Here is a 17637-nt window from a genome sequence, read left to right on the forward strand (position 1 = left end):
TAACTACAACTAACATTGTAATATAAGATTTCCACTGTGTGCCATTTAATAGGTTTTAATAATGTTAGGACCTTGTAAATTGTTAATTGCCTCTTAGTGTGCAGATTTTATGATCAAAAAATAATTTTAAGTCATATATCTGGTCGAAAATTTGATAATATGAACATGTTTCTTGATACTCAATTGTGATGGCTTTCCACATATTCAATTTATGTACATACCAAATTTTGTAATATAAATATATATAAAAACAAAACAGTTTATATATATATATATATATATATATATATATATATACTAATTCCTTGAAACCGAAAGTTGAAATAAATGTAACGAAAATAAATATAAACAAAATGAAATTGGCAACAATGAACAGTGAGGCATATAAATTAGTTGTCCAATTTCCTTTATTACTAAGGGTCTATTTGTTAATTTTGAACTTTACACACCCACACCTAGTGATTAATTAACTTAATGAATAGAGGGCAAAAACCTCAGAAACCAGTCTTTATAATTCCTGTTGAATATAGGACGTTTAGACTAATTTTTTGCGCCATTTCGCTACCTTTCTTGAATTTAATTTTGATAAACACAATCAGTCTTAATAAATTAACAAGATTTTTATTATGGGAATGAAAATAACAGTTTATGAATATTTAAAAACGTATAAGGATTAGATAGTGTCTGACTTTGGGTATAGAGATAGAATTAAATTACTTTCTGTTACATCAATTTGTGGTTTCCATTCACTGGTTGCTTTTAACAATTCTTTTCCACGCTAGAAATATGCGTACATATATATTATAATAGCAATAAGTAAACATTTTTGATGAACTTACGTATTCTTTTTTCCAAAAAACATATATAAGACCGACTATAAATGGTACCAAGGTACTGATACCAATTAATAATCCAACAACATCAGCCCATACTGGAAATTCGTAACCTTCGTATGAAGCTGGTTGATAGAAAACCATTTGAAAAACAAAAATGGCCTTTAAATAATGGTAATCAGTTATAAATCGATCCGTTTTCTATTAACACTTACCAGTAACGTAAATGGTGTTATTATAACCCAACAAACCCACCAATATCCTTTCCAGAATGATCTCATTGTCATTTTCATGTCGCCCATATGGCTTAAAAATATTGTACATCCATAGCACCAAGAAATTGAGACAACCTCAGCAAAACCTAAAATTAATTTCATATTCCACACTTTTATTGATTGATATGCAAATGTCATAAAATTATCACCTATTAACATGATAGCCCATGACGCAGTGTTCCATTCCATTAGGGTAAATAGGTAAACACCACCAGAGAAACACATGGGAATTGCTAATACGAAACATATGATACATAATACAAGATTTAAGTATGATTTATATGGTCTCAGATGTGCCCATCTAAAAATATACAATTTATTTTATATTTAAATGTTAACTACTAGGACTGTCAATTAATTTTGAGGGTACATAGAAGGTAAACTTAATACTTGATAACTTTTGCAACTATTAATGTCAAAGCTCTTTCATTAAGCTTTTGTATTATTATTTAATCATGGAGAATCATGAACACAAAGTTTAAAGTTCAATAAATATAAATAGTGATTATAGTGATTTTGATATAATTAATAAATGATAACCTAGTTAATGGAATCAGCGGGATAGAGAGGAACTAAAAGTCCAAATCTAACTGAATACCAATGATAAATTGTTATCATTTGGAACTGATGGGGAATACAAATAAGATAAACAAATCAGAGTAACAATAAGTTGAAATTTCGTCTTCCACTGATATTCAGTTCACACCAAGAAATCTCTTTTCTCTCATAGAACACTGTCTTGCCTCCACATACTTCCAATTCCAAGACAAATACATGGACTTTATGGAATCTCTCGAGAACAAAGCACTAGTTAAACGTTTGTCATCTGGAAATATGGATAAGCTATATAAGGAATCGTTTGTCATTCACCTAGTTTAAATTACACATCATCAAAATCTTCATTTCACTTCGTTTTTTCATATTTCGCCTCTACCAAATCAGTTTTGGTTGGGACGTATATATTTCAAAACATACTTTGAATGAAAATGTCGAAAAGAACTTGAGATTTATAAATAGAGATTTATAAAATAGACTCGCAAAGTCTTAACATAAACAAGAGCTTTAAAATTAATTCACAGTCGTTTCATGGATTACGCTTTAAATGTATCGAATAAAAATATGTACTGCTTCTTACTTGTCTAAAATACTGCAGCTTATCGCTTCAATTCCAGCAAATTGTGTACCTAGTCCTAAAATGAATAGCATAAAAAAGAATAACAAAGACCAGACTGTCGGAGCTGGGAGCCTGAGTATTGCTTCTGGATATGCGATGAATGCTAAACCTGGGCCATCATCAGCTACTTCAGAAACTGGAAGGTCCATTTGATTGGCTAAATATCCCAACATTGAAAATATGGCGAAACCAGCATATACGGAAGTAAAAGCATTGGTTGCACTCACAATAACAGCGTCACGTATGCAGTTATTCTTGAAGTTATTATATGATGCTAGGGTTATTAAAGATCCACAAGCTGAAATAAAAGAATATATTTGGTTGTATCGTAGTAAAAATTAAATAAAACAAATCAAAGCGAGATGAAAGTGGTTCAAAATACGTTATAATCTAAGAAGTAATACTTCAATTAATAAATAGCAAACATAAAATCATAGAATAGCAAACAATATATGACAAAATCACTAAAACTCAAATTTAACTTAAGTCTTAACAAAAATAAGGTTAAGTGCATTGGGATGCACTAATAGTCTTTCAGAGTAATTCTCACTAACACTCCGAATCACACTCGTTATGGGTTCTATTGGGATTTCGCGCTGACTCAGTTTGTTGGACACGTAATATGGAGCATCGACGATGACTCGTAACACTTTATTCTGGATCTTCCGGAGGATATCTATATTAGATTTGTTAGTAGTACCCCACAGTTCAATACCATAAGTCTAAATGGGCCTACTTATTGACTTATACAACAAGACCTTGTTATCTAAGGATAATTTAGATTTACGCCCTCTCAGCCAGTACATTTGGTTTAATTTAACACCAAGCTGTTTGCGTTTTGTTACTGTATGATTTCCTGTGTAAACGTCGGTCGAAATGCATTCCCAGATATTTAACGTTGCTCTTGTCTGTTGCTGTTGTCTGCTTGCGGAAGTTCATGATAAGGGGATATAGGGACATGTTCTTCTACAATGGGTGAATGTCACATGGGTAAATTTTGCCTCATTTGCTCTGATACGCCACGTTTTCAACCAGAATTCAACTTTGTTAAGATGAAAGTTGAAGTTGGAGGTTTCTTGTGGCTGATATTGGATCCTCGTGTGATAATAAAACCGCTGTATCGTCAGCATATGTTGCAACAGTAGTGTTTCGTGAGGTTGGTAGGTCAGCTGTATACAATAGATATAATAATGGGCTAAGAACACTGCCCTGCGGAACACCCGAATATATTGGGTGTTTATGTGCATATGGGGCAAAATTTTTGTATTTGAAAACTGTTTTCTCTAAACTAAGTGATTTTCAACCACAATTCAACTTTGTTAAGATGAAAGTTGAAGTTGGAGGTTTCTTGTGGCTGATATTGGATCCTCGTGTGATAATAAAACCGCTGTATCGTCAGCATATGTTGCAACAGTAGTGTTTCGTGAGGTTGGTAGGTCAGCTGTATACAATAGATATAACAATGGGCCAAGAACATTGCCCTGCGGAACACCCGAATATATTGGGTGTTTTTGTGCGTATGGGGCAAAATTTTTGTATTTGAAAACTGTTTTCTCTAAACTAAGTGAATTTCAACCACAATTCAACTTTGTTAAGATGAAAGTTGAAGTTGGAGGTTTCTTGTGGCTGACATTGGATCCTCGTGTGATAATAAAACCGCTGTATCGTCAGCATATGTTGCAACAGTAGTGTTTCGTGAGGGTGGTAGGTCAGCTGTATACAATAGATATAACAATGGGCCAAGAACACTGCCCTGCGGAACACCCGAATATATTGGGTGTTTTTGTGCATATGGGGCAAAATTTTTGTATTTAAAAACTGTTTTCTCTAAACTAAGTGATTTTTAACCACAATTCAACTTTGTTAAGATGAAAGTTGAAGTTGGAGGTTTCTTGTGGCTGATATTGGATCCTCGTCTGATAATAAAACCGCTGTATCGTCAGCATATGTTGCAACAGTAGTGTTTCGTGAGGTTGGTAGGTCAGCTGTATACAATAGATATAACAATGGGCCAAGAACACTGCCCTGTTTTCTCTAAACTAAGTGAATTTCAACCACAATTCAACTTTGTTAAGATGAAAGTTGAAGTTGGAGGTTTCTTGTGGCTGACATTGGATCCTCGTGTGATAATAAAACCGCTGTATCGTCAGCATATGTTGCAACAGTAGTGTTTCGTGAGGTTGGTAGGTCAGCTGTATACAATAGATATAACAATGGGCCAAGAACACTGCCCTGCGGAACACCCGAATATATTGGGTGTTTTTGTGTGTATGGGGCAAAATTTTTGTATTTGAAAACTGTTTTCTCTAAACTAAGTGATATTAAATTAAAAGCAGACATTTTTGTTGTCCCACAAATATGACAACTTATAGAAAAAATAAATTCGATAAAAATATAACCGGGTTAGCGACTTGGTTATCTCTCAAGAAACTAATTCATGGATTTTTAGGCAATCTTATAGTTGAATTTTTTTTAGTTAATTACATCTTACATTAGATATGCTTGGTACAATCTTAATTTATAAATTATTTTTAATACCGTTCTGTTGTACTTGTATTAATACACAAACAAGGCGAGGACGTAATACAGTACATCAGTATGTATTTCTTAAAAAAGTTGAAAACGCCGAGTTTTTAGCGAATGACTTTTCTAAAAAAAAATAAAACCATGGGGTGCAGAAAGTTTTTAAAAATACATTTCTTACATTCCATTTTCGATTTTTCCCCCTAATCTTGGAATGGTGAGTGACGAACAAGGTGAACGCTTTCACCAGGTTATAAAACAGTTAGAAGGACGATATCAAGGAACGTAGAATGCTAAAATGTTAACAGATATCTGCTGGTTTGTAGTAACAATAGATTCTACTATTCACCAGAGGAAAAGTTTATATTTCGTTATTTTCTTTCAGAATATATCACTCATTTTTTTATTGACCACTTAAACCTGAGCTATTTTGATTCATTGTCTCTTTGTAAATATATATTACTATTTTTTTATTAAATTAATGAATATGTTCATAGTGTCTTTATTTATTTAGGATAATTTAAGAAGTTTTAGTGTTCAGCAGGTACAATTTGATAGAAAAAGCTGCTTTATTTAATGCTATGGAATAAAGAAACTTGTGAAACAGTGTAATTGTTCAGGATATTGTCAAATTTATTCAATATAGAACTGCAATAAATATATTTGCAATATCCGCCTATGTAACTTCATCATAAATTAATTCTTGAAAATAAAAGACATATGCTGTTGTAAGTCTAATATCAATGAATAGAATCGGTCTTTTTTGTTAAGAGTTTAGCAAAAGGGAAATATGAATATGTCACAAATATTGGAAACTTCATCACAAATACGACGTTTACTTGTAAAAAAACTTTTCTAACAGCTTTCCTTTGTTAAGTATATTGAGTTCTTTATTTGTTCGCGCCAGAACCTTTGAAATCGTGAATATGAAAGAAATAACTTAATATCGGGTGATTTATAGAACTTCGAGTATATCGAAATTTTTTTTTTAATTGCGGAATTTTCTTTTAAAAGAAACCAGAGTAAAATATACGTTTTAATTAAATAATAACTTACCAATGCCAAATGAATAAAATGTTTGTGATGCAGCTGATGCCCAGAGATTAACCTCTAGTAATTTACTCCAATCAGGTCGGAGATAAAGCAGGATACCGTCGATAGCTCCTGGTAATATAGCTCCTTGGATCACGAGGGCGGTTAGGATAAAATAAGGAAACAATACGGTGAAATACACTACTTTTCCGGATGTTTTTATGCCTTTGAGTATAGCAAAATAGCAAACCACCCATGAGAATATCAAACAACCGAATATTTCCCATCTCATTCCACCAAAATTTTCCCACGTAGCCTCTCCGATACCCAAAACATGTTCCCTATAAAGAAAGGAAAACGGAAATTTCATTGTATTTTTTTAGTGCATCTGATGATGGCTAGATAGAGTTACTGCTCTTTATTTTATAAATGACATTATATATTCTCCTTCTGCTATATTAAACAATATTGAACATTTAAAATAATCTATAAGATGTGATGTATAATCAATCATGATTTTTTTTAATTAATTACATCTTACATTGGATATGCTTAGTACATTCTTAATTTACAAATTAATTAATTACTACTATTCTGTTCTACTTGCATTATTAATGCATAAACAGGGCGAAATTAAAATAAAACTAAACTACTTTAGCTAATGTTAAGAATAGTGTGGTTTGATTCGCTTCAATCCTCTGATTTCCTGCCTGTTGTCCCGTAGCTCTATTGCTGTGATTTAGCAACCATATCTCATATTTCCCCTTGTTTATGTATTAATAAAATTACAACAGAACAGTAGTAATAAATTAATTTGTATATTAAGATTATACTAAGCATATCTAATGTAAGACGTAATTAATTTAAAAAAAGACATATGAGCCTTTCTTATGAGTAATATAATTAGTTATTTCCAAATATGATATCAACGAAATTACTTTTACTTGATAATTATACTTGTATACTTGTTATAATACTTGATACTTACATGGTTATAAACATATGCTTAGTAAAAATATTAATGCCGGACCAGATGATATCAGAGTGAACAACTGATAATTCAAAGAGGCAATAGTCTGGTGAATAAGGCGAACCGAATTTATTTACATATTTTGCAAAGGAAAAGGAAAATTAATATAAAAACCTGATGTCAAATACGGTTTCTTAACCTTAAAACTGATAATATTGGTTTTCATAAATAGTTTTTTTGTTCGTCCATGTATTTTATTGTCGTAAGATAAACTATAAACTTAAGTAAATTGACTTAATATAATTAAAGACGAAAAACTGAAATGATACAACCGCGGTTATTCCCTATTGAGTATTGGCATTTTCTGGAGTTTAGGTGGGATTTGGCTGTTCGTATAAAATATATCTAACTGTGAGCCTCTCAAGGGTGCATTTACAAATACAGTTTTGCTGCTTCCTTTTATTTTATTACATTTTTATATTGATTTTATTCTTTTTTCGAGGTTTCCCGCCTATTTCACCTTAATCCCGTTTAAATATTGACCAGATGTTTCGGGTTTTTTTTCGCTGTTTTGTGATGATCAGTATTCAATCTACATTTTTTTTTAATATTCGATCTTTTTCTTCAGTTAAATGTTATTGATATGACGACTTGATGACATTGACTATTTACCTGAAATATTCTGATGTTGCTAGAGTTCTGTTGACTAGACTGTGTATAGATATGTGTACTTCATCGCCATTTTCATTAATGATAGCACAATACGTTCGATTTACTTCTTTTGCATTTAGCGAATTGCATAACTGATTTGTTAACATGCAACTATTGTTATACCATGTTTGATTTTGGAGACAATTGGCTTCTTCTAGTGCGCTATAACACCCTGTAATATAAAAGAAAAGTTTATTTAAAGGTATGTATATGCATTTTTTATATTAAACACTCGAATTTGGAAAGGTAATGGAAAGTTGATAAAGTTATAGTCAAATTTAGACATTTATGATATTTACCAGATGTACCGAAAAGTCATTACCGTTTTTTTTCCGAAAAAAAAACTACATAATTCTGAAGATAATAGAAAAATGTATTTATTCAAAGTATTGGCAATTTGATTTTATACATTTTGTCCATCATTCAGGCAATTTATGGATGCCATCCTAAAAGAACTGTTTGTCTTTTGAACAAAACCGTTCATCGAACCATTTTCTATCTTCTTCGAAATTGACGAAGTGCTGTTCAGTAAGCGCGTGTCCCATTGTTGCTAAAAATTAATAGTCGAACGGGACAAGGTATGAAGAGTACGTCGGGTATGATAATATGTCCCATCCAATATCCAATATGTGCTTTCAACGCTAGTTTGATCGATTTTGCTTTATAGTACAGCACGTTATCGTTCACTTTTCCGTATATTCGGGCTCCTTCTGGACGTTCTTCGATCAATGCATGGTTCAAAATGACAATTTGTTGTCGGTAGTGGTCACTATTAACTATTTCTCCAGGTTTAACCAGTTTGTAATACACCACGCCACTCTGGTCTTACCAAACACAGAGCATTGTCTTGCGACCAAAACGATTTGGCCTTGGATTTGATTGGAAAGCTTCTCCAGGTGATAACCATGATTTTTTGCGCTTACGGTTTTGAAAATACTTCTTCGCATAAGACTTATCTTATAATAATCTTATATTATAATAAGACTTCGCATTATACCTTTGAAGCAGCATTTCACAGACGATTTTTCGAATTTCCATTTTACTGTTATTTAATTGGTATGGCACCCGTCTTCCCATCTTCTTAATATTCTCTATTGCTGGTAATCGGTCGCTAATCGTTTCTTAGACCACATTTAATGCTTTTTGCAGTTTCGCATCTTCAAATTTTTTTGATCTACCAGAATTTTCCTTGTCTTGCATATCGAAATCACCACTTTTAAATTTTCTAAACCGTGCCTCACTGCAAGTTTGTACGAGCAAGCGATGCTTTTTTTTTGATTAAATAAAAAAAGTAATGCGTGCTGCAAATACCTGTTTGCTGAAAGACAATAAACTTGACATTTTTAAAGAGGTATAACTCTATGACGATGTTACTTTCGCAAAATATAGTATATATAGCTTTGAAGCTTGATGCCAGAAGAATAAAATTACATATGCGTCAAATCATAATATTCCATACTTAAACCTAGCGATATCTGCTAAAAAAACCCGACAATGACTTTCCGGTACATTTGGTATTATTGGATAAATTACCATGAAAATTTACAAAGAGTTCAATAACATTATAAAAGTGGTGTCTTTATTCCTCATCTCGCCTAAGAACCTACACATGTAGATTTGCATATTGATTCATTACTCTTAGTAATAGTAGATTTGGAGAGAAAAAATCATGTTAAGTGACGAAACTCATTTTTATATGAACAGATATATCATAAAGTAACAGTCTCCCATTTAAAGACCTGCTAATATATCAAGAAGCCATTAAGTGCGAATATATAGGGTAAAACTTGTAATTTGGTGTGAATTTTGCAGAAATTCATGAATACTTGAATACATATTATATATCTGAAACACATGTTCCCAAAACTGCTACATAATCATAGAAATTAACTAAAATAATATAATATAACATCTTTATTGTATTTATATTTGTTCATCTTCAGTCATTTCGTATTTATAATTTTTTTTTTATTTTTATAACATCTCTATCTATCTAGCGTATCTAGCTTAGTACAATCTTAATTTACAATTAATTTATTACTACTTTTCCTATGTACTTAGATTAATTAACAAACAAGACGAGTACGAGAAAATACATCAGTATGTATTCCTCAATTATAAAATTATAATTATTTATTAATTATTAACTTATAGCTATAGTTTACACTAAATGTATACACTTTATATAAGTTCGTATGGTTTTGTTCGCTTCAATCTCCTGACATCCTGCGCGCTGTCCAGCAGCTGTATTGCTTCCGCGTTAGTATGATTTAGTAATCTTCTTTCGTGTTTCATGGCGAAATCTTGGATTACTTCGAAAATCCATTTGATTTCCAGGTCATCGTTGGTTACATAGCGATAGGCATTGGTAATCAATCGAAGAGCCTTGTTTTGACAGCGTTGTATGACTAGTTGATTTGAGTTTTTAGTGCAACCCCGTATTTGCACCCCATAGGTCCAAACTGACTTTATAATTATATTACAGATCAACCTCTTTGATTTTAGATAAAGTTGGGAGTATCTTCCGACTAACTAGTATAATTGTTTTATTTTGGTTCTAATGTGTTTTGCCTTTTGTCTAACTTGATGCTTAGAATGTAATCTACCGTCAAGATGGATTCCAAGGTATTTAGCTGATTCTGCTTGAGGAATCGGGATTCCATTGAGTGATATAATTAAGTTTTTATTATTTCGCCTCAATGCAAAATTAACGTGGACAGATTTGGAGCTATTAAGTTGAATTTTCCAATATTGTCTCCATTTGTAGATTTTGTTGACTGCCACTTGCACTTTTTCTATTGCCCTAGGCAGAGATATATCTTTTGCCATAATAACTGTGTCGTCAGCGAAGGTTCCAAGAAGTGTTTCTTTTGTTGTTGGAATGTCAGCAGTGTATAGCAGGAGAGGTCCTAAAACGCTACCTTGTGGCACTCCAGCCGAGATATTTTTAAATGTCGAGAACGCCATTTCGTGCGATACTCTAAATCTTCTTCCGAATATATATGACTCCAGCAATTGACAATAATTACGCGGCAACAATTTACTCATCTTACAGATTAATCCCAAATGCCAAACCCGATCAAAAGCTTGTGAGGCATCCAGGAATATTGCGGGTCAGTATTTCTTTTCCTCAAACGCTCTTTCAATAGCCGCAGTTACTCTGTGCACTTGATCGATTGTTGGATGGTGATTTCGAAGACCAAACTGGTATTGTTACTAAATGTGTAACACATTTAAATATCAGTTTCTCAAATAGCTTTGATATTGCAGGTAGTAGCGAAATAGGCCTGTAAGATTCGACTTGTTCTGCAGGTTTGACAGGTTTTTTGAGCATCATTATTTGTGTAATTTTAAAGCATTCCGGTTGTTGACATGATGATTGTTTTTCGTGGTAGTTCTTTCAATGATCCAGGTGAAATGTCATCTGGTATAGCGCATTTCTAGGATTGAGGTTATCAATTTCAGTTGCAACTTCCAGTGGAATTTATAAACTAAAAATAATATTAATATTTGATATAAGAGAAACTCTTATCGAAGAAAACCATAAATAAAGAAAAAGTATAATAACTTGGATGTACTTAATTGACAAGCGTAGGTTTCGCACTCGAATAATCCATTACTAGAACGATTTATACGTTTCAATATCCTAAAATGGATCAGCTATATCAATAGCCATCCTCTAAAAATGGACATCCTACATTATATTGCGGCTTCAGCGCTTTTCGACATAGAACTGCCCCATTAGGTTTTAGCGTAAGTTCGGTATTCCGTGTAGGGTTTCCTTTATGTACTACTTACAATTCACCTCACACGTAATATTAATTCTAACGTTTTTCAGCTTCATTTAGACGTTAATGAAATATTGCTCATGAAACCGACTGTAGGGGGCTTAATGACCGTAAATGTAAACGTACTTTCTAGTACAAATAAAATGTTTTTGTTTTGTCAAAATGGTTTCGAAACTGATAATTTTTGTCCATTTTCAATTAACTTTACTTTATCAATGTTTTTTTCAATTTATTGGAAATATTCCTTATAATTATTGTAAATTTTTATCTTCTGTAATATAAAGTATAACGAGTTCAAGTAGTTTTTATAATTAACATTAAATTAAGTATTCGATTTTATCTATTTGATAAGCCTTTGTTGTCTAAATTCTGTTTAGTTGCTGCAAATCTGTTGGTGTAAACCTTACATACAATTCACTCAAATGACGAAAAATTGCAATGTCAATCGCGAATTCCTTGTGGGTGATCAGTTTTGCTTTTTGGTTTACAATATGTGCCGGTTTATAATTTCTAATTATTATTACTAATGTTTTAAATAATTTTTCGGACTTTGGCAACATGGCCCACTAATATCAACCTGTATCTAATTTTACAAGTTGGTTCGATTACATGTTTTAACGCATCAGACAGCACTCTATCTCTAGCTAACTAGCATAGAATGAGAATGAAAATCCGCTCAAAGTTTAAAACGAATTTTACCCCTTACAAACTTCATTGGCAATATATGATCTCTATTTTATTGTACAGGTTATATGTATTGCTTGTTTGATAGTGTAGGACAGCTCACTTATTCAGGAAAAGTTGCACAATTAATTTCTTTATCTTAAATAATAATAATTCTTTATAACACTCTTAAGTAACAATCTTATAAATATTAATAGTATGCTGTACAAATTGAAATTTTGTTGCTTGAATGTTAGTACATTCGAAATATTACTGAAATTTTTATCAAATTCATCATTATTTTCTATAACATACAGTATATAACTGTATGTAAGTACCAATGTTATAAAATCCCTGTAATGTTTTATCTTTGCTCGATATATATTGATACAAATACGTAACGATATTTCTACGTGAATGATTTTTTCACAACCAACTAAAATCCAATTATCTAAGTCCGTAAGATTCACACAGTCTCACAGGATAGGCTGTGAAACTGAACGAAGGAAAAAATCTTTCAGCAACAGCCATTTATAATCCTTGACATGAGAAAATAAAAAAAAACAAACCGAATATTAGGAGATATGCTTCGGTTATTTATGGAATAGAAGTGACTATTTTTTTTAAAAGAAAACGAATTGCTTAAAATAATTTTTTCCTGGTTTCTTTTCAGTTAAATTTCTCAAAACATTTTTGATTCATTGTTATTGCGGAAATATGTTCAATATAAAATAATCATCGTAATTTAAACTAAAACTATTACTATTTATGTCGAAGTTTTGTGATTTCAGATCAATCCAAATATGAGTTTACAATACTTAATGAATTAACTTTTGTTCTTTTTAGGATAATGGATAAACAATCATTCTGTCTGTTGATTAAACAATTCTTGATGGTAAATAATGCTGTTGAAGCCAATTAATGATTTGTCAAGTGCTGTGGAGATTCTACATAAAAGAAATCACATATTTTTGACTAGTATGAAGAATCTAATAGCTGAATGCTTTGCGCTTTCCAAAATTAATTTGTAATTCTTAAGAATATACATATGTTTTAGCGTTTTTTTATCCGAAAAGAAAAATGCTTCAACCATTCAAATATTCATAGTTTGGAAGTGCTGAAAATAGATCTGAATCAAAAAGATCATCAGTTGAATGGCCAGCTTTCTGTCAAAACCATGTAAATTCACCAAAAAGAAGTTATTCTTGAGAAAAGAACACCAAGAGTTAAAGCAGCGTTGGAGTAAATAGTTAGAGTGAAGCGTTTGTTCTTTTTAAGTTAATGAATAAAAAATAATTGGGTGTGTGTTGATTAAGCAATTCTTAATGCTGTTAATGTTCAACAATAGTTTTACAAACGCTGCGGAGATTCTACATCAAAGAAATCTACAATTTTTGATATAGATTTTGATTTTGATGTGATTTGAATTTATTTTTTGAAGCTAAACCAAAATTGTATCGATGGTAAATCTACTGAAAAATTTTATGATTGTAAATTGTATCTTCAATAGGGCTACAAACATATTCATTTTATATATTTGATAGATATATTATATCAAATTACAGTGTAAAATTTGTGTAAATAAATGAATTAATTGTAATTGAATTTTGCAACTGAGAAAAGAACAACATTATAGGCACTTTATGCATAATAAACAAAATAAATGAGGCCTAACTTCAAATGTTATCAACCTTGTTATTTAGCCCCATATTACGTTAATTACACTTTAGACATAATTAAAGGTACTTAAGATAATAAATACTTTCATTGGAATGACATTTTTGCTGTGAATAGTTGATTGGCTCCCGCTCTTCAATATTTTTTTTGCTTTGGAATCAAAATAAACAACTTGTTGGGTTTTTTAGTGATATATAATTGTTTTAGGAGCCCTAACACCATCGATACATGATAGAATATCTAATTATAACATTAATTTATTAATATAATGTATAAATAAGACCTGTACCCATACATACCTTCCAGTATGGCTAAAATTACTACGTCACGCAATTAAAATTTTACGATTTCAAACGTCAATTTTTTTTTAATAGATTTTTTTGCAAAAGGAACTTTAATTTCGGGCAAAGTAATTTCGTAGAACTATCAGAAAGTAGTTTTTCAGACATATTCATCTTCCCTATTGTCTTAAATTTACAATCCCTCAAAATTAATTCCCAATCCTTATATATATAACGAATAAGTTCTATTTCCACGATTTGCGATCTATTTTCGTCTTTCGAATAATTAAACGGATTTTTCTTTCTATTCTGGACTAGTAATAACATAAGGCATCAAATAAAATGTGATTTATAGTTGATTTGAATGATTAACCAATGGTATGCGATATTTATTTTGATCCTTTGCATAAATCAATAGTTTGGGTCTATGCCAAGTTTCAGGCGATGACAACAAATACAATAATATGGTGAAAAACCAAGGGCACGAAAAAGATGAATATTGGCAAATAAAATTTTTGTTTTTGAAAAATTTCAAATCAAAAGAAGTTGACCTTGTCACTGACATAATTTCGATTTTAGATGAAAAGCATGTTATATAATACAGGGCGCAAATATAAATTTTATTAATTATTTTTACTTACCTACGCTATTAAAAGCATGATTACATCGTCCATATCCCAGATCTTTGGTAAAGGAGTCGAAGAAGTAAAATATTGTCCAAGAAACAATCATCATGTAGTAGACCGTAATGAAAAAGATAACTAGCAAGCAACAGTAACCTAAGCCTGTAAATATTGGTGCTATGTGACGAAAGGCCATATCAGGGCCCAGTCCTGAATATTGACCTATCAGTAATTCCAGTAGGAATATTGGAGTTCCCATCAGAATGAGCATGATAAAATATGCTAACAAAAAGGCACCTAAAATTTTATACAATTAGGAAACATTAATATATGTGTAAAAATTGTCAGGAATTATGTTGACTTTAGATATCATGCAATATAATCAATATTTGTTAACATAATCTGTATTTTTTAAAATTATATAGAGATTACTAGGATTAATCACTTTGATTAACAAAGTAATTATTGCATGTTTTCATTCGCTACTGTATTTCTACTAACTAAACTTCTAAAAGTATGTGGGATAAAATTATTTCCATACAATATTTCAGAGTAGACATAACAGAAAAAAAGACTCTACATTATCACAATAAATATCAGTTTTTATTTCCAGAAATAAATGAATTTATCCTCACCGCCTCCATTACTATAACAAAGATATGGAAATCTCCAAACATTTCCCAAGCCAATTGCATAATTTAGACAGGAAAGTACAAATTCAATTGGATTGTCCCAATTTGATCTTGAATTTTCATCGTTGTCGGCATTTCCTGCTGGCCTATTCTGCTTCTTCTGAAAATTAAAGCTTTGGGAATAAAGGGTCTTTCAATATGTACAAATTCTACCTCCTAATAGGACATTCAAATTTTGCGAAATATAACTATTAGAATCTTTAATAAGTCTTGTCTCTGTTTTTGGGAAAATCAATGCTTAATTTAAGATAAAGTTTCACAAACTTTGAATGCTCATTAGATTAGTCCATTCTCGGGTGTCTTTATGGGGATTGTGGTTATGCCGAATCTATAATATTTGATGAATTAAGTTTTTGAGATGGATCTTTCCAATTGAGTATTTGCACGTTTAGTAAAGACAAGTTTAAAGTAGACAATATCAATTAATCTAACATTGTTTATATTGGATTTTAAACTAATTGCTTTAATGAATTTGTGAATGTAATTTTTTATGGAGAATGGTAGTCGTTTTAGAACTAAGAACTAAGCATAACATTTTAAATAATAGGTTGTATTGCCTCCAATAGTGTTATCATCATAAAATACACACACAGTCTCAAAGCCATTATATGTTGGCCAGCGAAAACGTATGCATTAATTTAGGCTTGTGTTTGAGAGATAGTTTTTTATAAATGTTTAATATAAGTTTAGTTTAATCACCTTTTTACACTACTTTATTAAGTGATGGGCACTGAACTATATCAAAGTTGGAGACAGTGCCCAGATGTATTTCAAATTTTGATGAAAAACAATAAATATTTTGTATGGCACAATAAATTTTTCTGGATACCACTCTGTGGATACCTCCGCTATTTATTGTTATAGTAAAAATTGTTATAAAAAATAGTTCATTATAACACCGGATGAAATTTCTCTAATATTAACAATCGTAAAACATCATTAAATAATTCTCTGGTCTGACAAACAAATAACACACCAGAATAGTCATGATGTCTGAGTAGTATTAACCTTCAAAGAATGCATGCTACAATTTTATATTATTTGAACTAGAATGTTGAATTTAATGATAAAAATTAAACATATGCAGAGATCAGACTTCTTAAATATATTAGTAAGTAGTACGTTTATAAATGGACAATAAAGAGTTAAACTTTTGGGTGATGTATTGGCCTCTATTTTATCCTATATCTAAAGCATCTTGACGATGCTCTAGATATAAAAAATATAATTTAGTAGGCCCCTGTCCTTATATAACGTAACAGTTTTCTATTTAGTATTAGCCACTTATTCACTGTACATAGACCGAATTATATTGACTGCTGTCAAGTTTATCAAGCACTTTTAGAAATTTATGGTAAAACTACTCCGTTATATCCCAATTGTTGGTTTTGCTTTGAATAATGAATAAGTGGCGATTTTGATGTCAATGGACTGGAAGACTAAAAAGGCTAGAAGACGAATGAACTGCAAAATGAATTGGACGAAAAGTCAACTCAAGCAGCAATAGCTTAGTAGTTGATACATCAATTATTTCCATATGTTTACAAGCGATGAGGGAGAACCAAAAGAAGTGAAAATCCCTATAACGCAAATTGATTGAAAGTATTTCAGCACTATGGTTTCATTTCTTGAACATACTAACTACCGAGGAAATTGTAGAAACATTTGTAGAAAATGATACTAATATTAATTGAATTGAGATAGTAATATCTTTAGAACTTACCGCCATTTTACTATTTGTGTATATACTGTTTTTATCACTTAAATTACTGTACTAATAACAATTTTATATTGTTTTGTGATGTTGCTTTCTGGCCAACATTCAAAACTTAATAAACAATTCCTAATATAATCTAAATTGTCGTACAGTCAAGACTTAAGTCAGATTAACGGCTTTGTACTTTCGATGATAATATATAACAATGATATAACGACTGATAAGAAAATTGTTTAATAGTGCAATAATTTTTAAAGCATTAAATGATATTTAAAATTAAATCGATATCATCGATTAGGCTAACTATCGCAGAGGATTATTGTAGTCTCGGAAAACGTAACGACCATTATATATCGAGTCAAAAGCGATAGAATATTTAAGATATATCTTAAATATAAGAAACATTCATCAATCAATTAAAGATTAAGGGATTTATTTCATTAAAATAGTTTTAACTTATAGTATTTTATATCAAATTACTATTACACCACTTAACACTAAAATATTATCTAATAATAATTTCGTAAAAATGTTAGTAATAAATATCATTTTATTCTGATGTTACATGTAGTGCCGTAAGTTTATCGGTAATTGCTTTCTGGTTTTTTTAACAGATTTCACTAGCCAGTATATAAATTTTTCATTGATTAATTTAGTGATGAACACTGAGAATACTCA

The 17637-nt window shown here is 31.0% G+C and overlaps 2 protein-coding genes across 5 annotated transcripts in view; one reads left to right on the forward strand and one right to left on the reverse strand.

The window, feature by feature from the left end:
- The window catches only part of SK (small conductance calcium-activated potassium channel), a 237333-nt gene that overhangs the window by 62041 nt on the left and 157655 nt on the right, over nt 1-17637 (forward strand). The window lies entirely within an intron of this gene.
- On the reverse strand, nt 602-17106 carry LOC143196870 (sodium- and chloride-dependent glycine transporter 1). The gene is made up of 10 exons (XM_076404790.1): nt 16966-17106; nt 15186-15342; nt 14569-14847; nt 7480-7690; nt 5862-6178; nt 2244-2580; nt 1258-1409; nt 1049-1194; nt 840-995; nt 602-778 (listed from the first exon to the last, which is right to left on the reverse strand). The coding sequence occupies exons 1-10, from the start codon at nt 16969-16971 to the stop codon at nt 674-676; spliced, it is 1866 nt and encodes a 621-aa protein (XP_076260905.1). The 5' UTR covers nt 16972-17106; the 3' UTR covers nt 602-673.

Source organism: Rhynchophorus ferrugineus, unplaced genomic scaffold, assembly GCF_030347505.1.
Source record: "Rhynchophorus ferrugineus isolate W39M unplaced genomic scaffold, kcgeb_rfMv2 rfM5, whole genome shotgun sequence".
In the NCBI taxonomy this organism is placed as follows: Eukaryota; Metazoa; Arthropoda; class Insecta; order Coleoptera; family Curculionidae; genus Rhynchophorus; species Rhynchophorus ferrugineus.

Excerpts from the sequence above, each read along its gene's own strand:
- LOC143196870 (XM_076404790.1), bottom strand. Across the intron at positions 2,581-5,861 it reads ATTTTATTCATTTGGCATTG|CTTGTGGATCTTTAATAACC; the intron begins GTAAGTTATTAT and ends CTTTTATTTCAG. Across the intron at positions 1,195-1,257 it reads ATGGGCTATCATGTTAATAG|GTTTTGCTGAGGTTGTCTCA; the intron begins GTGATAATTTTA and ends AATTAATTTTAG.